At 45.0% G+C, this 23,555-nt stretch overlaps 1 protein-coding gene across 1 annotated transcript in view; it reads left to right on the top strand.

Annotated features, from left to right (window-relative positions):
* Positions 1 to 23,555, top strand: part of PRICKLE2 (prickle planar cell polarity protein 2) — a 139,894-nt gene that overhangs the window by 8,433 nt on the left and 107,906 nt on the right. The window contains exon 2 of the mRNA XM_004368662.1: positions 19,583 to 19,766. Within this exon, the coding sequence (XP_004368719.1) occupies positions 19,623 to 19,766 (144 nt within the window). The 5' untranslated portion in view covers positions 19,583 to 19,622. The remainder of the gene's footprint in view (positions 1 to 19,582; positions 19,767 to 23,555) is intronic.

The raw sequence follows: 23,555 nt of genomic DNA, 5'->3' as shown, positions 1-23,555 counted from the left end.
TGTAGTTTAGATGAAGGTTTACAGAACAGTTTCTCATTAAACAGTTAGTACACGTATTGTTTTATGACAGTGGTTAACAACCCCACGACATGTTAACACTCTCCTCTTCTCGACCTTGGGTTCCCTATTACCAGCTTTCCTGTCCCCTCCTGCCTGCTAGTCCTTGTCCCTGGACAGCTGTGCCCCGTTAGTCTCGTTCTGTTTTATGGAGCTGTCTAATCTTTGGCCGAACGGTGAACCTAACCGACTTTACTTTTGAATGAAGTCCCTGGGTGTTGCAAGCATTTAGTGTTTGGACATTGGAGGTTGAAGTTCACCCAGAGGTACCTTGGAAGAAAGGCCTGGTCATCTACTTCCAAAAACTCAGCTATTGAAAACCCTGTGGACTGCAGTGCTACTCTGACACACAAGGTCACCATGAGTCAGCGTCGACTCGACGGCAGCTGGTTACCAGTTACCCTTGGGTACTCTCTGGAAGTTGATTCTCTTTGCAGTTTATAAGTATCCGTTGAGCACCTACCAATTGCCTAGGTGTGCTCAAAAAGAAATCCCGTTTTCCACTTACTGTACATTTTGTTCTTCCCCCCGAAAGTAGATGAACTGCAGGCTTATTGCAGGTTTTATTTAGTTGGATTTTTGATTAATTCATATTTTAATTAATTGTTTTTCCTTCTCTGGGATATAAATTCTGTTGTTTTGATCACTAAGGGGACCATTCTTTAGCCTCTGTCACCTTTCATTACCAGTGATGTCGGCTCTTCATCCGGCTTCCCCGCTGTGATGCTCCCGGAGGAGACCCACTGTTGCAGTCTGCTTTTCTGTGGACTGCTGTCGGCGGGCATCCTCTGGGCAGTCCGTCCATCTGTTTAGCGCCTATGGAGTGGCTGCTTCTGGCGTGGCAGCTGCCTAGCCCCCAGCTGAAGCCCCGCCCCCCGCCCCGGCTTATCTATCAAGATTCGAGACTGCATTTAAATGGCTGCCTAAGTCTGTTACTCGCATTTGAGTTCATCATCTCAGAAGACGTCTGGAAAGCCTCTCAAGACTAGAAGCCGCGGATTGGAAGGATGGCGTCCTCCTCACCTCCCTGCAGGCTGGGCTGCTGCGAACCTCCTACCTCATTAGGACACGGTGCCCCCGCAGAGCAAAGAATTGCGTGTTCCTCTCTCAACCACGGGAGCCTGGGTTCTTGCTAGGATGGCGTCTGAAAGACGAATCAGAGAAAAGCAACGTAACCACTGGGCCTTGTGGAGAGTTTAAAATATCAGAGAAGAACTTTCACACTTAACGAGTTCTCTAAATCTTATGTTTTTAACTTGGGATCCGTGAACACCAAAGGACCAGACAGGACTGATGAGCTTTCTGAAGTTAAATGCAGAATTTCCCATCAATGTATATATGCTCATTTTTTAGGGAGAAGATCCCAGCTTTTATCAGATTCTTAAAGGTATCCAAGTAACCCAAAAGGTTAAGAACTGCTAGTTTGGATTGTGGGTTGTTGTAAATCCATTCAGGAAAACCTCCTGAAAACTTCCACAGGAAAACTTCCACAGGTTGATGTGGAACTGGGGAAAAAAAATTCTTCTGCCCTGTGGAAATATGACACTTTCTCCATGATGACCCAGGATCTAACTTTAACGCTGAGGAGCTGAAAGTAGAGAGCTGTTACTCTTCCATTTTATAGATCAATAAACTGAGGGCTTTGCTCTCAGTTGCCAAGGCCACGGGAGTTCTTGCTTGTTCTGCATCTCAGTAACAAGAAGATACACTTGTTACTGTTCATTCAGCAATTTAACAGTTATTTTGAACATTTACATTTGGGCTAAGCCGGTGGGTTTCAACCTTTCTATACTCAAAGCACTCTTTCAAATGTTGGGCATTTTGTAACACACGTAACAGAATTAAATTGCACTATGCGTGTGGCACAGTTGTTCGTTCTCAGCAGTGATGCATACACCCCTGCCCTAATCTTACTCTTATTACATCCTTTCATTTCATCCAGGACAAAGGCAGTCCTTCTTTGCTGTGGTCTGGATGATACTTCTCATCATGTACTTGAAGCACACTCTACGTTTTTAGCGTCATTGTAACAATATGCAATCTCAGTTATTGCAAAAAATAAAATTTGCGTATTGATCATAATTTGTTTGCATGCTGGTGAAGGATTCTCAGCCTAGTGGTTGAGAACTGCCAAGCTAGATTCTGGGCAAGGTATTAAGGATTCACTTAAACAGCTACTTATTGGAGGCTTATTGTACATTCCAGATACAAGATAAGATCCTTGATTTTATGGAACTTACATTACAATGGAGAAACATACAACAGACACGTCAGCAAGTGAGATAGTTTCTGGTAGTGACAAATGTTAAGGAAAAAAAAAGTAAGGATAGTAGAATGGAGAATGAAGAAGAAGGCGGGAATAAGGCCCTTGGTGGAGGTGCCCTTTGAGTGCTGACATACAGACCGGAAAGGGGGCCAGCCGTGAAGAGCTGGGGAAAAGATGTTTCAGGTGGAGGAACAACCATTACAAGGATCCCAAGGGAGAGATGGCCTTGGAAAGTTCAGGGGACCAATAAAAAGACAGCGGTGGCTGAAGCATAGTGGACAAGATGAGGAATGGTACAAAATGAAGTTGGAAAGAGAGGAAGAGGCCAAATTGTGTGGGGTCTTATAGGCCATGGTTAGGGAGGTTATACTTCATTCTAATTGCAGTAGAAAACCAATAGAGGTTTTAAGCAAGAAAGTTGAATGTTATCTTCATTTAAAAAAATATGAACAGCTGGTGGAAAATAAATTCTAGAAGGATGAGAATGGAAGCAGAGAATTAAGCTGTAGGCTGTTACAGTAACACAAGCAGGAGGTGAGAGAAGCAGACTCGGATAGTAAAGATAGAGGAGGCCCTGCTGGCGCAAATGGTTAAGCACTCAACTGCTAACCAAAAGGTTGGCGGTTCAGACCCACCCAGAGGTGCCTCAGAAAAAAAGGCCTGGCGATCTGCTTCCGAAAGATCACAGCCTTGAAAACCCTGTGGAGTGCAGTTCTGCTGTTACACATGGGGTCACCGTGATTCAGAATCTACTCAATAGCACCTAGAAAGAAAAGACAGAGAGGGTGAGAAGAGATAATAAATGAATGACAAAGACTCGTTCCATGTGTCATGGAACGCCGAAGTCTGGTCTGTTGTTCGTTGTGTTCACTGGGTTAAGTGTGTGCTATTCTACATCCAGCAGGCTTGGGGACGGAGGCTGGTAGGGAGCTTACATCCTTCAGCCATCACCTTGTAGATTCTGGATAGAACAAAGTTTTAAGTATTTTCAGAACTTTTACTCCTGTAGACCATGTGAATTCAATTCATGAAGGGCTTCTTTCCAATAAAACATGAAACCAGGAAATGTTAGTTTCTTTCTATGTACTCGCTCCTTCCTGTCACTGCTGCAGAATGAGGAAGCTAGCAGTGGCCAGGACGAAACCACAAAATCCTTCCATAGATCAAGCTCGAAGAGGGAAAGTCAGCGTCTTGCCTTTTTTGCCTCTCCTGGCTGTGGGAAACCCTGAGAATTTTGTTTTTTCCCTTGGGCCTGACTAAAGCCAGAGCTCTTTTGAAAACAGTGTCTTTCCCTGTTGTGTCCCAGTCATCCTGGATAGAGGGGCTTTTCTCCCAGCATCAGTATTTGGTAAACACCCAACTTGTCGACGCTCTTACTTCCCAGGTCCACTGGGGTCATCTTGAGCCTTTGGCCTCATTCACTGAGGATCCGGGATTTCTGGGAAGTTTTTGCCTCCAGGCTTTCAGGGCGGATATTAAAGGGCCCCTGTTAAGTTTCGAAGGGTGTGACCATTGCCAGAATCCCCCCAAGCCAAGCCACTGAGGTGCCATTGCCAGCTGGCCCCTGTCCACACCAGAGATGGCTGGATTTCAGTGGGTCTCTGTACGTAGCTGGCCAAGTTTCTCGGGATGAAAGGCGGCCTAATATAAACTGAAAATGTTATTAATAAGCAACCACTTAGGAGTTTCTTATGACTTGCCAGTGATGTGGGGGCCTCCGTGCCCGGGGAGGGAAGTACATCTTGTTTTACGTGGGTGAAGGGACCAGTGCTGTCCGCCTGAAGGGGCCTGAAAAGGGCATTCAGGTATCTGGTGAAGTGCTCTGGAGTCCTGCAGGCCTGGGTTTGCATTTCCATTTCATCTTTCCCTTGTGGTAGGAGCTCGAGTATGTGACATAAAGTCTTTGAGCCTCAGTTTTCCCATCTGTAAAATGAGGATAATAACAATTCCCTTCTCATAGTGTGGTTTGAGGATTAAATTCAAAATATATGGAGCTCAGCACACACTCAGAAAATGTTTCTTAAAAAAAGAGGTAGAGAGCTCACACCCCAGAAGCAGAGTCAGACTGACTTTCGTCCCCTGGTTGCGGGGACGGAGGAGTAGCTTTGGAGTTCTAAACCCATCTCGGGTACTTAGTAGCGGCAGCTGCAGCACTTTGCTTCTCTGCGCTTCACTTTCTTAGTCTGTAAAATTACGGTAGAAGGAGCCCTGGTGGCACAGTGATTAAGCGCATGGCTGCTAACTGAAAGGTCAGTGGTTCAAACCTCCCAGCCACTCCACGGGAGAAAGATGTGGCCGTCAGCCCCCATAAAGATTACAGCCTTGGAAACCCTACAGGACAGTTCTACTCTGTCCTCTAGGGTCTCTACGAGTTGGAATCAACTCCACAGCAATGGGTTTTTAAAATGCCAATAATAACCCCTGCTCTTTTGACTAGGATCCCTGGTGGCACAGTGGTTAAGAGCTCAGGCTGCTAACCAAAAGGTCGGCAGTTCGAATCCACCAGCCACTCCTTGGAAACCCTATTGGGAAGTTCTACTCTGTCCTATAGAATCGCTATGAGTCGGAATCGACTCAATGACACTAGGTTTGGTTTTGGGTCTTCTGACTAACCTTGAAAGGATTTTTGATGTAAGAGTAACCTCAATTGAACGTGCTTTTTACACTCTGAAGTACTTGATTGGTCTAAGAGGCCATTAATTTAATATCTAGCCTGCCTGCTTCATTGTGGCTTGATAAGAAAAGGTCATCTTGTGACCTTGACCTTGGCATATTAAAAGCATAGTAAACCAAACCAAACCAACGTCATAGAGTTGACTTCGACTCATGGAGACTCCACGTGTTTCAGAGTAGAACGGTGCTCCACAGGGTTTTCAAGACTGTGACCTTTCGGAAGCAGATCGCCAGGTCTTTCTTCTGAGACACCTCTGGGTGGGTTCGAACCTCCAGCGTTTCCGTTAGTAGCCAAGGACTTAAATGTTTGCGCCACCCAGGGACTCCAAAAGCATGGTAGAGAATAAGTGATCCTTTGGTAAGGATAGTAATCAGATTACCTTGCTCAGCCCAGCACATCTTTACGTTTACACTTGGAATTTAATAAAGACTTGCAGAATGAATTGTCCACCACCCTTCTGATTTCTCTTGATCTGTTTTCGTCCTAACTGGAATGCAAATCGGAATCGCCTCGAATGCAGCTAACCGCAACAACAGCAGCAGACTGTGACTTCCAGAGAGGAGAAGGCATGATCGCTCACATTTGTTTGCCACTTTGTAGCCCTGCATATAGCACAGGGCCTAGCACAGTGGCAGGTGATAACTGTTTCTCTAGACTGAGCATTGTTACTGTTATTTGATCGTAATTGCAACTCAATAAAGTGGCAGAGTCGGGATTCAAACCGAAGTCACTGGGACCCTAGAATCTAAGATGTTAATCCTCTGCACTATATTGCCTTTAAATACTGAGGGAATATTGAATGCCTCAGATCATGTGTGTGTCAGTTTAGCCAACCTCTTCCACAGAGGAGATAGAGACTGAGGAAGCACTTCAACAGATGGCGTGGAAGAGGTATTTTGTGGTGTTTTCCAGCCCATCCCTTGAAGTTCAGAGGTGTGAAGCATTAGAATCCAGTTTGTAGTCATTGCCCCAGAAACTGGTCCCCCGAACAATTATCTGGAGAAGAAGGGCTCTGGGAACTTCTCTGCTAAAGATCCAGTGAAGCAGAAGCTTGCATGTCGTAAAATCACGGTTAGCAGGTACGCAAAGGGAAATGGAGAAATTTATCCAGATGGAGTCAGCCGGCCTACCTGCCTCGGTTATTCTTAGCAGAGCGGTGGGTCTGACAGGCAGCTAAGGAAATCAGAGCTTCTCTGGATACCCATGGCCTCTCCTCAGGATGTAGGGATGCAGTGATGCAGGTAGCAGGGTTGCCATGGAGACACCATCAGTGGCCGAGCTCTTCTCCTTTGAGGGCTCACTGTCTGTTCATCAGGATGCTGTGTTAGCTATCTGTGTTCTGTTTGGTAGGCAGATTCCTCACCGGCTCTGAATACCTTTACAATAACATCAAAACCCATTTACGGAGCTCCCATGTGTAATTCCCCATCCGCCATCTTGTGAGCATGTTAGACAGTGTACGGGGGCACCATGTTCTCTCTCACCCCTGTGCTTTTATTCCCCGTTGAGAATACACTTTTCTCCTTTTTTCTAGCAACCTCCTGCTTAGCATGCTTCAGGTCCAGCTTCATCAGGGAGGCCTCCCTGTATCCACAGATCTCCTGTAGCCCAGTGCTTGGCACATAGTAGGCTTTCTATTGCTCGTTGACCCAACAGAGCCTCTCACAGTGCTTTTCACTGTGAGGTTTGTGGCTGTATCTTTGTGTTCCAGTCAGACAGGGACTTGCTTACTGGTTTGTTTAGTTTAATCCCTCACAACACCTACTAGAAAGCCCGGTACATTGCAGGCATTCAGTGAATTATTGTTTAGCAAATGGAGCTACCTGCATCAAGCATTTTCAATATTCCACCCTACCCTCCGGCGCTCACCATTCCAGCGAACTCTGATCCGTGGTTCCTGCTGCAGTAGAAAATGAAGCCTTTTGCCTGCCTGCTTGTCTTACATGTAGGGTAAGCCAGAGGGCCTCAGGAGCATGGCTTGTTCCCAGAAACTGTTGGGAATTGGTGGGTAAATACCCTCTAGTGTTCCTCAGGTGGGACAACTCTGAGCAGTATTCTTTACCATCTCCCAGAGGTCCTCAACAGGACTGAGCCCAGCTGCCCAAAGCTGTAACTTGCTCATAAAAAGAAAAAATTTACCACTGAGTTGATTCGGACTCATGGTGACCCCAAGTGGGCAGAGTAGCACTGCACTCCATAAGCTTTTTGGACTTTTGGGAAGCAAATCACCAGGCCTTTCTTTTGAGGCATCTCTGGTTCAAACCACCAACCTTTTATTTCATAGTCGAACACTTAACCAATGGTGCCGCCAGGGACTCCAGTTCATTACCTCGTCCTATATTGGCGTCTTCCCTTCCCAACTTCTTCCTCTAATTCCCTCTCAGGGCTTCTTGGAATCACCTCCGAAATGTCAGTACACTCAGATACCTCCCCAGGGTCTGACTCTGGGGAGCCCCCAGCTAAGACACTGGCCCTGTTATTCATAACGTGGGCTGTCACGCCTGTAAACCAAAGTGTGGTAAGAGGGCTTCAGACTGATGTGTTTCTGACAAAAGTCGTCCAGAAGGTTATTTTTAAAAGAAATGTGTTTCCACTGTTCCAGAATCAGAAGACAAATTAAAATAAGGCACTGTATCTACTTCTTCATCAAAATATGAATTGACACAGTAGGAGAAACTGCACCGAAAATCACCCCGTACCAACCTGGGCACCCCCTGGGGGAGAGAAGTGTCTCTGAGTGCAGGTGGCCAGAGCCACTGGAGCCCAGGTGGAAGGCAGGGAGCCGGATGGGGCTGGACGGCATGGTTTTGGCACACCACAGCACCAGCCTCATACCCAGCCGGCCGGTCACAGTCTCCGCCCTTCAGCTTCTGTGTTTATTAGGAAACCATTTTTCCTTTCTCACAGAGATAGAAATCTCACTTCCAGACAGGGCAGCTGTCAAGGTTCAGGACTGGGTCCCTCCTTCAGACTGAGTGTTTGCCAGAAAGGGGAAGCAATGTATTGTGGCTGGGAGGAGGGAGTTAAGAAGACAGCAAGGCTGCACATAACAGGATGTGCTGATTCCTGGGGATGAAGACAGAGGGACACAGGCGGTCCACAGACAAGTGCGTCAGGGAGACTACAGAGCCTTCCTACATCCCTAGGATGGTACCATCCCCTGAGTTGCACACCGTACTCGGACTTTGGGACAAGCAGTGGCTCAGCCAGTTTGGTCACTGTCTTCAGTGCAGAAAATGATGGGGGAGGAGGCCACCAGCTGCGCCTGAGAATGACTCATGGCGCCACTTCGTCACCACAGGGCCTTTGTGCTTGCTGTCTCCTCTGCTGGGGAAGACTCTCAGCCTGGCTTTTCTATAGCTGCTCACACTCAGCTTCCTAGAGCCCTGGTGGCGCAGTGGTTCAGAGCTCAGCTGCTAACCAGAAGGTCGGTAGTTCGGATCCCCCCGCTGCTCCTTCGGGCAGTTCTGCTCTGTCCTGTAGGGTCGCTGTGAGTCAGAATCAATTCGACAGCAATGGGTAGTCAACCTCCTAGTCACACTGAAGCATCTCTTCGGTGGAGACAGTTGTCCTGACCACCCTCAGTCCCTCCTTTTCCGTCCCCCAACCCTGTTCATTTCCGTCCTAACACACATCATGATGTATAAATGGCAAGTTTGTCTATTTGTTTACTTGATTTTTTTTTAAAGTTTTTTAAATTTTACTGTGGTAAAATATATATAACAATTTTTTTTTCCTTTTTGACCATTATTAAGTGCACAATTCATTGACATTAACTACATTTGCAATTTGTGAAGCCATCACCACAATCCATTTCCAAATGCTGTCGCCATGAGCCACAATGGACTGATGAGAACTGTTCGTTGTTGTTGTTTTTAAAACAGAAATTCAGTGCCCCTTGGGCGACAGCTCCCCATTTCCTCCTCCTGACAGCCCCTGGTAACCACCACTGTACTTGGTCTCTATGCGTTTGTCTCTTCTGGAATTTTTATAAGAGTGGGATCATAAAATATTTATCCTTTTGTGACTTATTTCACTCAACGTAACGTTTTCAAGATTCGTCCGTGTCATTGCGTGGATCAGTTCTTCATTCCTCTTCATGGGAGAGTACTGTTCTGTTGTACGGACAGGGCCACATTCTGTTCATCCAGCCGTCTTTTGTTGCCACTTGGATTGTGGCCACATTTTGGCCACTATGAATCGTGTTGCAGTGAGTATTGGTGTACGTGTATCTGTTTACCATCCTGCTTTCCTTTTTTTTTTTTTTTGGTATATACCTAAGGTGGTACTTCTGGGTCACATGATAAATCCAGGTTTAACTTTCTGCGGGATTACCAAACTGTTTCCCACCGCAGCTGTAGGATTCTACATTCCCACCAGCAACGGACGAGGGTTTCAGTTTCACTGTATCCTAACCAGCACTTGTTAGTTTGTTTACTTGATTGTTGTCTGTCTTCCTCACTTGACTCTAAGCTCCGTGCGGGTAGGGATGTTGTCTGTCCTAATCTCTGCTCTATGCCCAGCATCTTAGTATGGGGTGTAGCACACAACAGATAATTCAGAATTGGCTGGCTGGTTGCCTGGCTGGCTGGCAGGCAGGCAGGCAGATTTATTTGTCCAGTCTGCTTAAAACAAGGTAATGGAAAGAGCATTGGTCTTGGAGATGGATGATAGAGGTTCTAACTCTGTAACCGCAGTCAAGTTACTTAAGTTTTTAGCCCAAATTTCTGTATCTGTGAAATGGATAGATAAAAATGCCAACTTTACAGAACAGCTGAGAGCAAATAAATGAGATAAGCTGTCAAGTTAATAGGAATGTTATACCTCTGTCATGAATGTACTACATCATGCTAGTAGTAGAAACAGAGCCCTGTGCTCACCCGTTGGCCGCCTGCCTTTACTGCCAAGGTGGATGCTGGGAGGGAGGCCCAGCTCAGGTGCCTGCAGGTCAGACGTGTCAGAAGGACCCTTGACCCTTTGGGGCAGCTTTCACCTCTCGGGACATCCTCATTTTATTTCAGGCCAGCTTCCACAGCTATATTTCTTTCCTTCATTCCTTTCTTTCTGACATTCTGATCCCCCTTGTGTTTTGCGAGGGATGTTGAAAGGGAGAGCTGAAGCCATGTGTGGGCGCCATGTGTGACCCATGCCGTTTCGGTGGAGAACAGCTGTGTTCTTTGTGATAGCCCCGTTTGACAACTGCTGATTGAAGCAGGACACTCTCAGTGCTGCCTTCGGGCGGGCAGGCCTTGCCTCCAGTTCTTACCGACTCGGTTAAACACAGCAGTCGTTTTTGCTAACGACACCCACTGTCTCTTTTATCTGATCTCACTTCTGAGCAGCCTGCAACCCGAGCAGAACTGTCTTCACGCAATACGCACCCTTGTCTCCTAAAACCTGGAGACCAAAAAAAACACCCCAGTTTCCATCAAGTTGATTTTGACTCATGGTGACCCCATGTGTGCAGAGTAGAACTGTGCTCCGTAGAGTTTCCGTGGCTATGAACTTTCAGAAGCAGATCACTAGGACTTTCTTCCAAGGAACCTCTGGGTGGGCCTGAACCTCCAACCTTTTAGTTGGTAGCCCAGCTTTTAACCATTTGCGCCATTCAAGGACTCCTAAAATTTGGGGGGAACCCCAGAGAGGGGGCACCAAAGGGCAGTAAACTTGAAAAGAATGATTGCCTCATTTTAGGCTGGTGCTTTCCGTGCATGTAAAAAGCTGATGCTCTCCGTGGAAACTTGGGGAAATGGGGCAACAGAGCAGACTGAGAAAGTCAGGCTCCAGCCCAGCTCCTCCTGAGTCCGTCCTTCCCAGGGCGGTTCCCTTTAGGTTGTTGCAAGTGATAGAAGGCCTGGTGCATTGGAGAGTACATGACTGGTATACAAAGATGCAAATCAGAGCCAAATCCTAGTGGTTTAAAATTATCCATGCCTAGTCTCTCTCTACTTGCACAGAAGGTTGAAAGTCGATAGCTGTTGAAATCTGGTTCTTGTATGTTTTTTTTTATCTGAGACCTAACTTTTAACTCTGCATTACCCAGAAGGAAATAATGGTTCCCACACTGGGAGTGGCTTCTACTCCACATAAATATTCTCAGATCCCGCTGCAGGGAGCCAAATCAGAGCAGACCCATTCATCTCGACTGAGTAATGGACATCCATTTGCTGAGATGCTGTGTGCACGTGTGTGTGTGGCTGTGGCTCATGTCTTATCATTCTGGGCCAGAGACTGGTCCCCTGGTGCTTGGTGATGGGAACGTGTAGGATGAAATCTGGTCTCCAGTTTAACACTGAGTAACGGGACAAGCAGCTGCTTCCCTTTAACAGTGATTGTCTCTGGGGTCGTGTCTTGAACTTTTTTTCTCCTTGCTTATGTATTATTCTTGATTCTTTTCCTACATGAATTGTGTATGGGTGTTCTTTTTTTTTTCTTAGTATAAGGAAATCGTAACTTTATGTTATAATGAGGAAAAAGCATTATTCTTCTGCCTTTAGTGAGCTGGAGTCGTGGAAATTTAAATACCTAGGACACATCTGTCACTTAGAAAATGCTATCGAGGCCATTGGGTAATTTTAACCCTTTGTCTTTAACAGAAGTGTCTTTTCTTGCACCCGACCTCAGCTGTCTGGGGCATTGCCATGTTGAGCCCAGCAGTATGCATTCCTCATCAATCACTTGGTTTATGTTGGGGCTGAGCCACTCTTTAAGTAGTCTGACCCTTGACCCTGTGCATAAAAGTGAGTTGAACCTCATCTGGCCATGAATTTGGCCCAGAGGAACCTATACCAAAAGGGGTGTGATGGCAGTACAGAGGGCAGGACTGGCAACAAGAGACACAGTTCTTGTGGCTGATACCATCATACCTGTTGCCAGCACCTTTTCACAGACATGCCCTAGTGGGTACCAGCTGGCCAGCTGAACCCTAGGGGGGCTTAGTGATGTGAGAGCTTGAGACATAGTAGTCAGGAAGGATAGGGTAGATCCCCTGGAACAGCTTGAAAATTGCACATTGCCCAGGGTTGCTGAGACCATCAGGTGTAGGGGGAGTCCACACCAGGCTTCAGAGCATGCTCTGACCACAGTGCCCCCTTCTAACGAGGACGCCGCCTACAGAAGGGTGTCCTCCAGGTGTGACCTGAGGACCAGCTGCATCCCAGACTCCTGGGATCCTTGTGGAATGCAGATTCCTGGGCTCTGCCTCAGACCTCTCAGATCAAGTCACTGGGTTCCCCACTATTCCACAAGAATCTCCACATAATGTCTTGGCAACCAGATCTGTGACTTCCCATAACTAGGATCATTTATATGCAGAGTTTCACGAATAGAAATAGTTTGTCTCTTAAAAGCCACCAGCAGCCCGTTGTTTTCCATTGTTGTCGAATCACTGAGCAGACCAGACAGAGCAGTTGCTGTCAAGTCAACTCCAGCTCATGGCGGCCCCGTGAGTAGAGCTGTGCCTCGTGTTTTTCAATTTTCGAGAGTAGATCACCAGGCCTTTCTTCCGAGGTGCCTCTGGATGGACTCGAGCCTCTAACCTTTCGGTTAGCAGCTGAGCTGTTAACCATCTGCACCACGCAGGGACTCCAGTTACTGAGCACCTAGTGTATACCTTGATGAGTACCAGAAATGACCTTGAGGAGTCCAGGGAATATGATGACTTTCAAACCTGTGTCCTCAGAACCCTTCCAAAAGCCAAAAAAGCCCACTGCTATCAAACTGATGCCAGATCATAGTGACCCCATGTGTTAAAGTAGAATTATCCCATCAGATTTCCAAGGCTGTGATCTTTGTGGAAGCTGACTGCCACGTCTTTCTCCCACGGAACATCTGGTGGGTTTGAACCACCAACCTTTCAGTTTGCAGCTCAGTGCTTAACCACTGCGCCACCAGGGCTCCTTCTGGAACCCTTAAAAAACAAAACCAAACCCATTGCTGTCAAGTCGATTCCAACTCATAGCACCCCTATAGGACAGAGTAAAACTGCCCCATATGGTTTCCAAGGAGCACCTGGTAGATTAGAACTGCCGACCTTTTGGTGAGCGCCGAGCTCTTAACCACCGCGCCATCAGGGTTTCTTAGAACCATTAAAATGGCTGGGTTTTGGGGAGGAAGCTAAGCATGAGGGCGTCGGGCTCAGGGTCTCCCCCTCCCCCATTTACTTGGGCAGCTCTGATGTGTGTATTTGAGCTTCCACATAAGAATTCTTTTGCAGAAATTTGTTTCTTCTCATTAAAAAAAAGGGGGGGTGGTCTAAAGAAAGAAGAAAAAAAAAAGGACTTAATGATGTTTACAATCGCATCCAAATCTAAAATTCTGCCGTTTATGACATGAACTTGTTAGAAGCATGTTATAAAGAAAGCTCCCTTTTTACCTTCACCCTGTCACTTCTCATAGAAGACAGGACGTGTGGTTCAGGGTTCCGTGTTGTAAATAACCTCTCACCATCTCAGGGATGAGTCCCCACCCACCCAGCCGACTTTCAGGAACCTTTCTGCATCACTGTAGTTAATTGGCATCGACTGTTAGTCCTCCTCCACGTGGTGTGGACGCTGGCACAGATCACCGGGGTGCCTGCGACAGTTAAAGGGGGAGCCTCCTTGTGTCAGTCTTGTGTGGCCCGTTCAGGAGCCCATGGTGGCTTCCAAGATGAAGAAGAAAATGAGCTAATAGCTGCAGCTTTTGGGTAGGTAGGGGGTTGCAGGAGTTGTTGTGGGGTAGATGGAGGGAAAGAAGAAGAATCCAGAATCTCTGCTATCTGAATCATGGCGTGTCCTTGGAAACCTGTCACTCACAAGCCCAATTACGTGCAGGTAGACTGTCAGCTCTGACAGAATGAAACTCGTGAGCCCTTTGTGTGTGTGTGTGTGTTTAATGAAATCCTGCTTTCCTAGCAGGTTCTGTTTTCATAAATGTCTATTAACAAAAAAGCCAAATCCTCTATTTCCCCACACACCCCTGAATGTGCTTCATTCAGATGGGAAGCTGTAATCAGCGTGCAGAAAGAGAGAGCTGTTAGGTGCTGTGGTGTGCATTTTGCCGAGACGGGGAACGTGCATGAAAATCCAGAGAAACCGTCTTAGCTTTACCTCTGACCCACTGCTCCTTTCTGAGCATCTGGCCTTGGGCTCCCAATTCGTAAAAGGAGGTTATTAAATTAGCCTTTCTGAAGGCCGTCATGGACTCACTCAAAGGCTGAAAATGCTTTGCAAATAAAAATGCCGGTGCCCTGGAAATGCCTGTGAATTATAAACGAGGAGTGGAAGGCAGACGGCTGGCTGGGAAATGCATAAGTTCCTCGTGGTTTTGATTTACCATTTTTGTTTTCTTTTGTTTTGACTAGTCGGATTTGTTGTCCAGGGGGTAGGGTATTCTGTGCTTAGAATCAGGTATGCCTTCCGTCCGTAATTGCTTGGGTTCGGGGGTCAGACAGATCCTCCTTTCGGTTCCCTACTCTGCTTCCTATTTAGGGTTTACTTTGAACAAGTTGCTTAACCTCTCTGAGACTTTGTTTTCTTCTCTGGAAAATGGGGATAGTATTTCCTTCTTTGGATGACTGATTGCAAAGTTGGAATTATGTATGTAAAGTGTAAGAAGTCATCCTGCATACTGCTATACATAATGCTTGATCATAAACCACATCAAAACCGTTGCCATCCAGTTGATGCCAACTCATGGCAACCCTGTGTGTTACAGAGTAGGACTGCTCCATATGGTTTTCTTGGCTGTAATCTTTATGGAAGTAGATTGCCAGGCCTTTCTTGTGTGGCACCACTGGGTATGTTCATACCACCCACCTTTTGGTTAGGGTTAGGGTTAGGGTTAGGGTTAGGGTTAGGGGCTGTCTTGTGCATGCACACAGGGACATGCTGTTGGGTGTGTAACCCACCCGAATGATCCCCCTTATCCTGCTTCACCTTTCTGGATTTTTTTTTCATAGTTGCTGTTGGGTGCCGTTGAGTCTATTCCAACTCACAGCAACCCCATGTAACAGAGTAGAACTTGTGCCATGAGGTTTTCTAGACTGTAATATTCATGGAAGCATATTGCCAGGCCTTTTTTCCGCAGAGCAGCTGGGCAGGTTCAAACCGCCAACCTTTCGCTTAAGTGTTGTGCTCCACCAGGCCTCCTTCTTTTTCAGTGTTTACCCCTTTAACAAGCTAGGAGCGAATGTTTTCTTATGTTTGTTGCTTGTTGTATGTTTCTCCCCCTCTGAGAATGCAGGCTCCCCAGTGCAGGGACCTTTGTTTTGGTCAGGCACCCCAAGGGTCTAAAGGAGTCCTTGACATGTAGTGTGTTCTTGATAACGATTAGCTGGCCATCTGAACAGGGCCCCCCGACACTCTTCCCCCTTCCCTTCTCTGTTTGTTCTCACTCACTGCTTCGGAGACGGCCCCTGGTTTGGAGTCTGTCATTTAGGGCTTGTCTCCCTTTTATTGTTCTCCTCCTTGTCCTGGAGCTTCTGCTCGCTGGATCGTGTCCATCCAGCATTACGCGGTGTGCTCGTCCCTGCCTAGCTGTGTATGGGAGTTTCATCCACGTGTCGTCTGGGGACTGAATTTGGTACAGTTCCCCTCCACTTTATTTTAACAGTGTGACTTTTTTTATGAAAAGGATTAGTCACTGAAGAGCTTACTAAATTTGCTTAAACACACTGGAAATTTATTTCCTTAAGTCATAAACTGGCATAAAAATATTGGGGAGGGATGGGGACCTGCCTGCTTCCCAGCAGCCCTGACCTCTTTACAGTAGCTGATTAACTAAATCGAGCTCTTGACTATATTTAAAAGCAACTGCCGGGGATGTCCCTGAGTCTGGAGACCGCAAACCCCATCTGAGGTGTTTTCCATCGGATGAAAAGCAGGAAATGGGAGAATCTGACAAGCCTTACTTCCCTGGACTAGCCTGATATTTTTTTTCTTCAAGTACATTTTGTTTCAAAATTCAGACACAGCATGTTAATAAAGGACAGAAAACCACCTGATCATCTCAATAGGTGCCAGAAAGCATTGAACAAAATTCAACACCCTTTCCTGATAGGAGTACTTAACAAACTAGGGTAGAAGGGAACTTCCTGAAGCTGATAAAGAGCCTCTGCGGAAAACCCACAGCTAACATAAGACTTAATGTGGACGACTGCGTGCTTTCCCCCTAAGTTCAGAAACAAGACAAGGATGTCTGCTCTTGCCATTTCTATTCAACATCGTACTGGAGGTTCCAGCCAGGGCAATTAAACAAGACAAAAAAAATAAAAGCATCTAGATTGGACAGGAAGAGGCAAAATTATCTCTATTCACAGATGCCATAAGCTTATATATAGAAAATCCCAAGGGACACGCACACACACAAACTAGTAGAACTAAGAAAGGAGTTCAGCAAGATTGTGTGATGCAAGATCCACATACAGAAGTCACTTGTACTTCTATACACTTAACAATCAATACACTAACAATATGAAAATGAAATTAAGAAAACAGTTCCATTTACCATAGCATCAAAGAGAAAAAGATAATTAGGAATAAATTTAACAAAAGAATTGCAAAACTTGTACACTGGAAACCACAAAATACCATTGAAAGAAATTTAAGAAGATCCACTTAAATGGGAAGATATCCTGTGTTCATGAGTTGGAATAGTTAATATCGTTAAGATGGCTGTACTCCCCAAATTGATCTACAGATTCAAAGCAGTCCCTGTCAGAATCACAGATGGCATTTTTGCAGAAAAAGGGCAAGCTCATCCTAAAATTCATACCTTATGAATGCAAATACAAGGGACCCAAAAGAGCCAAAATGATTTTGAAAAAGAACACGGAGGACTCACACTTCCTGGTTTCAAAACATACTGCAGAGCTACAGTAATCAAGACAGTGTGGTGCTGGCATTAGGATAGACATATAGATCAATGGAATAGAACTGAGAGTCCAAAAAGAAACCCTTAAACACTTATGGTCAATGGATTTTTGACAAGGGCGCTAAGACAATTCAGTGGGGAAGGGAGAGTCTTTTCAACAAATGGATCTGGGACAACTGGATACCCACAGGCAAAAGAATGAACTTGGACCCCTGCCTCACACAATGTGTGAAAAATTAGCTTAAAATAGATCATAGACCTAAATGTAAGAGCTAAAGCTATAAAACTCTTAGATGAAAACTTGGGAGTAAATCTTTATGACCTTGGGCTGGGCAGTGGTATCTTAGCTATAACACCAAAAGCACAGGCAACAACAGAAAAAAAGTTGGAGTTCATCAAAATTAAAACCTTTTGTGCTTCAAATAACAAGATCAAGAAAACGAAAAGACAGCCTGCGAAGTGGGAGGAATTTTTGCAAATCGTATGTGTGGTAAGGGACTTATATGTAGAATATACGTTTAAAAATCTCTCACAACTCAGTAATAAAAAGACAACCCAATCTTCAAATGAGCTAAAGGGTTGAAAAGACATTTCTCCAAAGAAGGTATACAAGAAGCACATTAAAAGATGCTTAACGTCATTAACCATTAGGGAAATGCAAATTAAAAACACAATGAGATACGACCTCACAGCTACCAGGATGGATATAATAAAGAAACAAGTGTGGGAAAGATCCGGAGAAAACGGAACACTTGTTCATTGGTGGGAATGTGAGATGGTACAGATAATTTGGAAAACCCGAGAGAAATTAAAACACATGTCCACACAGAGACTTGTACACGGCTGTTCATAGCAGCATTATTCATAATAGCCAAAAAGTGGAAATAGCCCAAGTGTCTGTCAGCTAATGAATAAACCAAATGTGGTATATCCATGCAATGGAATCTTATTCAACGGTAAAGAGGGATAGTGTAATGATACGTTCTACAACATGGATGAACCTTGGAAACAGCTTTCTGTGTGAAAGAAGGCGGTTACAAAAGACCTCATAGTGTATGATTCCATTTATAGGAAATGTCCAGAATAGGCAAATCTGTAGAGACCAGAAAGCAGGTTAGTGGTTGCCAATGGCTGTGGGGAGGTGGGTATGGGAAGTCATTGCTGCTGGGATCAGGTTCCTTTCTGGGGCGATGAAAATATTCTAAAGTTAGATAATGGGGATAGTTGCATAAATCTGTGAGTATCCTAAAAGCCACTGAACTGTACACATTAAAACGTTGAATTTTATGGTGTATGAATTGTATCTAAGTAAAACTGTTTAGAAAAATTCAGGCACAAGTGGGAATTAGGATTCTGGGCTCTTTTGTCTCCTTTATAAGGCTTTACTGAAACTAATTATAAAGATGAGTGTACATACAGAATAGCTTATATTCCTAAGTTTTTCTTCCTCCATTCTTTTCTTCCTTTTTTTTAAATTTTATTCCTGGAAACCAGAAATGCTTTTATGTTGCTGACATCAACTTTTTAAATTTATTCATCATTTTTGTAGGTATGGATAAGGGAGCATATGGTAACCTGAAAAGGGAAATATTCAGTTTGGGGGAGGGATTTTAATCTGTGGCTGCTACCTTTTGAAATAGCTCATGTGCCTGACCTTCTTGTATATTAAAAAAACTACCAGCGCAGGGACAACTTGGGTTTCTAATTAAAATTTCAGACCTACAGGGATCTTTCAACCCAAAAACCAAACCCGTTGCCGCCTGGTCGGTTCCGACCCATAGAGACCCCACAGGACAGAGTGGGACTGCCCCATAGGGTTTCCAAGGAGCGGCTGGTGGGTTTGACCTGCTGACCTTTTGGTGAGCAGCTAAGCTCTTACCCACTGCGCCACCAGGGCCCCACAGGAATCTTTAGTGGAGGTGAAAATGCCTTTCCCATGAGACCTTAGGGCCAGATTTGTTTAGCAGGAAAAACGTTTTATTTTTGCTCTTCTCCTTAAAGAAAATCTCACCCGTAATTCTTTTTAAAATCATCTTTTCCATTTTCCAAGATCTAAAAACCTTTTATAAAAACCGCATGTTGTCAGTATGTGTTAAATCTACTGATAATTTGTCTGGTCAGCATATACATGTGTATTTTAAAAAGTTGCTGTCAAGTGGAGTTGATCTCAACTCATGACGACCCCATGTGTTTCAGAGTTGCACTGCAGCCCGTGGGGTTTTCCGTGGCTGTGATCTTTCAGAAGTAGGTTGCCAGGCCTTTCTTCTGAGGTGCCTCAGGGTGGATTCAAACCGCCAACCTTTCAGGTAGTGTAGCCAGGTGCTTAACCGTTTATGCCACCCAGGGACTCCCTATGTATGCGTGTTGCATATCAAGTTACTGTGCGGTCATGGTCTCTGTTCTGCATTCTACCTTGGAAAATTAAAAATGCATATATTGCCATTCCTCTTGTGATGTTGATTTAGAAGGAAAGGTTGCAGTCCATGTGGAAACCTCCTTCCCCGTCTTACCTGGCAGCCTCGGCTTTGCGAGATGTTTCCACACGAGTGGTACCACGCCTTCTACAAAGAGGTGTGCTGTGGAACGTTGCTCTGAATGCCGCGGGTCTTTGCCAGAAGCCTGTTGCCAAGGATTGTGTTATGGTTTAGGATCCAAGCCTGGGGATGGGCAGGTCTCTTGTGAAAACGGTTTCTTTTCCCGTCCTGCTGACCTCCGGCCTTTGCTGCTTGCAGGAAGATCTGCCTGCACTGCAAGTGTCCACAGGAGGAGCACATGGTGACGGTGATGCCGCTGGAGATGGAGAAGACCGTCAGCAAACTCATGTTTGACTTCCAGAGGAACTCGACGTCGGATGATGACTCGGGCTGCGCCTTAGAGGAGTACGCCTGGGTCCCGCCGGGCCTGAAGCCTGAACAGGTACCGCTCTTGCTGTGGGGGTCATGTGGTTTGGGCTTTCACCTCCGTCTTGCCCATCCTTCCTCATTTCAGTACAGAAGGAAGGGTGGCCTTTGCGGATTCAGAGAGTGGTGGGGGCTGAATGGGTGGAATATGTTGAGAGCCCCAGTGGGAAATGGGGCAGAGAAATAAAGCGGAGTGTTGAGTGGTCCATTGCTAATTCATTCTGAGTTACCGTTATTAACCATTAACAGAGGACTGCCTAGAAAGTTCTCGGAAACTTTGCCTTTGAAACATTGAACACAAAGCTTTATATATGGGAGTAGGGGGAGCTCCACTTTGGCCGTGGATGTTAACGTGATGATTCTTTGAAAAGGAGAGCGAGGAAGTGTGGGTTTGCTTTATTCTTCCCGTGATATATGCTGTGTTTACATACGAAGCTTGATCTTTACAAAGAAAGACGTTGGCATTTCCTGAAATATTCTGGCACTACCCGGAGGCTGTAAATATTATTGGCTCGATTAGAAGAACTTGATTCCTTTCTGTTTCCCTGCATTTTTATCAGTGATATACAGCCTCTGCTTTGCATTTCTTGATACTTGGAATTTTTTCTTCCACCAGCTTCTTTTAAACACTGGCTTAGAAGCAGCTTTTGTAAAACTGGATACTTTTATAATCTTCCCCATGAATCTTTGAGAGACAGCAGAATCTTAAGTTTGACCCACGATTGCTTTTCTCTGACACGTAAAATTTATTTCTCTGGAGGTCTCTTCTCTATCTGGCAGAATGTTTTGAAGCTTAAACAGCCGTGACATTTTAAGTCAGGAACTTTAGGTGTGATAATGCTATCAGAAAAAAGCTCTTTATAATTAAGGAAGATCCAAGAATTCACCAATGACTTAAGAGCAATAACCCTGATATCATCCCTTTGATTAGCTGTTCCTCATTTTCTTCTTCCAATATGGAGGTTGCAAGTTGGCAGATGAAATAGGGCACACTGGTTGGATTTGTTTAGCCAGCAAAGTATTTTTTAAAAATCTGAATTTTCTGGTATTTAAAAATTAGGCATTTTTATTTTAAAAAATTTGTATTTTTAACTTGAAAATTTGAGGATCTGACAGCTCTGGAATCTCACCTCAGTCCCTGCTGTCTCAGCAAGTCGCCTCAGTCCCTACTGTGTCTTCTTCATCCATTTGTGTTGCCTTCCTAAACCCTACAGGCATGTCAGATTTGCAATCCCGGTTCTAATTCTTCCTGTGTAGAAAATACCTTAAAATAGAAACATTCGCAGAAAGTTCACCATGAGAATTGAGGGCAGAGTTCAGTGTTGAGATGTTATGTTAGGATATTAGCAGGAAGATCTAAGAATACTTTGTCCCAGTTTGTAGGTTGCGGTTATATTTTTCTTTTCTCCAGTTTCAGTAAAGACTGTGTTATTAAAGAATTCGTTTAAGAAAAATGAGAGTATTTGATTGAATTTTTCTGGAAACTCAAGTGAGGTGATGATGTCCTTGTTCAACATTGCCGTGCTAAACCAGTGCTTGAACAGAGAGTTATTCACACCTAGACACATCTGTGCGCTTGTTTCATTTTCTTGCCTCATTTCCAGCAACGTCTGAGAAACCCATCTTTCTTTTGTTCACCTGAAGGCTGTTGCTTCCAGAATTCGGGATGTTGGGCCTTGAATTCTCCAAGTTAAGCTGTTTGCAGATCTCTGCGTATGTAGTTTCTTCTCTAAGACCATTAAATACCCTTCCATAATGTTCAGATTTAAAGCAAATGTTTTAGTCACATTGGCCCAAGAGAACAGATAATTGCAGAAGCTAAGAGTCTTGATTAAATTTACCAAACCCAAAAGTGAGTGCTTATGGTAATTTGGGGGACCCCTGGGTGTTGCAAACAGTTAATCACTTGGCTGCTAACTGAAAGATTGGAGAATTGAGTCCACCCAGAGGCACCTTAGAAGAAAGTCCTGGCGACATGCTTCCAAAAATCAGCCATTGACAACCCTATGGAGCACAGTCTACTCTGATACACATGGGGTAGCCATGAGTCAGAATCAACTCGATGGTGACTGATGTTGTTTCCATTCACAGTGAATGTCTTTGGGAAATATAAAACTGAACTGTCTTTGACTGGTTTTGAGAGAAAACGACATGATATTAAGCAAGTGGCTTGAACTATGCTGAATGAAAAGGTTTTCCTAGCTCCTGTAGTTCTGTTGTTTTTTCAGAAGGATCATTCTCCCTATTCCTCACCCTTACTCAAACCTACATGACTCAGAGGATTAGGAAGGACAATTGCCCTACAGAGAGAGACTATCTCTGGAAGCTACATTAAGAGCTCTATACGTGCCTCGGAAAACATAAGTTTATTCTAAAGGTGTTGGAAGGCATCATTGTGCATAAAAGAAATGGGCTTCAGTTTTTAAAATTATACGTTCTCTTAGAAGTCTGTTACTCAGGGCACTGGTTATGTTGTTGTTGTTAGGTGCCATCGAGTCGGTTCTGACTCATAGTGACCCTGTGTAGGACAGAATGGAAACACCGCCCGGTCCTGCGACTCAGCTGTGTTTGAGCCCGTTGTTGCAGCCCCTGTGTCAGTCCATCTCCGTGAAGGTCTTCCTCTGTTTGCTGACCTAAAAGCTGTCTAATAGTAGTCTAAGACTGGAAAAATTCAAGTTTCTAAATGCTTTTCACTAATAAAAATTCAGAAGTTTAACATCATGTTAGTTGTCTCTGACTTGAGGAGAACTCATTTTCCCATCAAGAGAAATTATAGTGAACTATTAAAATGCTTTGTGCTAGAGGGAAAATATTAAAGACTGGTTCGGGCTGAAAGGTTTCGTTTTTATTAGGAACCTTTCATTTCACTCTCTGCTGGTGGGGCTGGTAATATGCCTTCAGGTGACACTCTGTATTATTCACTTTCTTCTGAGGAATGCTTTCGATTAAATATCACACAAACAAAGGCGACCTCCCATCTAGGGAAGTGTTCTTGAAAACGGGCATTTAGTTTCACAAGAATCCACTAGCTGCAAAGCCCAACTTTTCAAAAGCGGTGTGAAAAATGATGACCATATGCTGCCAGAAAGGGAAGACATCTGCCTTGTGTTTTCTGACAGGTGGACTGAAAGCTAATCAGAAAAGTTGTTCAGGTCCTTCACCTCTGCTCACTCCAGATGTGGTGTTTGAGGCCATCCAGAGAGCCCAGCAGCAGCAGAGAACTGGGTTCTCCCCTAACTCACTGTCTCAATCATCTGCAAGTCTGCGGTTTCAATCCAGCATCCAGCCGTTAGTAGTGTGTGCCCTGTCTCCTAGAGATATCGTGGTGATAAATTTACAGTAGCCAATGCTTCAGGAAGAATTTGGAAAATATGTAACAAACTATAAAAAAGAAAAAAAGGCAAATGGTAGCAGCATTTATCAGCCTTGACACACCTGACATTCTGGGATGGATAATTCTCTGTCGTAGGGGCTGTCTTGTGCATTGTAGGATGTTGAGCAGCATCCCTGGCCTCTACTCCCTACAACCGAAAATGCCTGCAGACATTGTAAGATGCCCCTGGCAGAGGAGGGGGGGGCACCCCAGTTAAGAACCACTGGGTGAATGTGACGTTATTTCCCTCCAACCTAGAGGATCTGTCAGCAAGATTTTGACCCAGTCAAGACAAGAAGAGGAGCCCTGGTGGCGCCGTGGTGAAGCGCTCAGCTGCTAACCAAAATGTCGGTGGTGCTAACACACCAGTGGTTCTGCAGGAGAAAAGACGCGATGATCTGCTCCCGGAGAAAAGACGCGATGATCTGCTCC

Source organism: Trichechus manatus, unplaced genomic scaffold, assembly GCF_000243295.1.
Source record: "Trichechus manatus latirostris isolate Lorelei unplaced genomic scaffold, TriManLat1.0 scaffold00001, whole genome shotgun sequence".
NCBI classification, from domain to species: Eukaryota; Metazoa; Chordata; class Mammalia; order Sirenia; family Trichechidae; genus Trichechus; species Trichechus manatus.
Note: the sequence above shows the minus strand (reverse complement) of the source record. Positions and strands in the feature narration are given on the sequence as shown.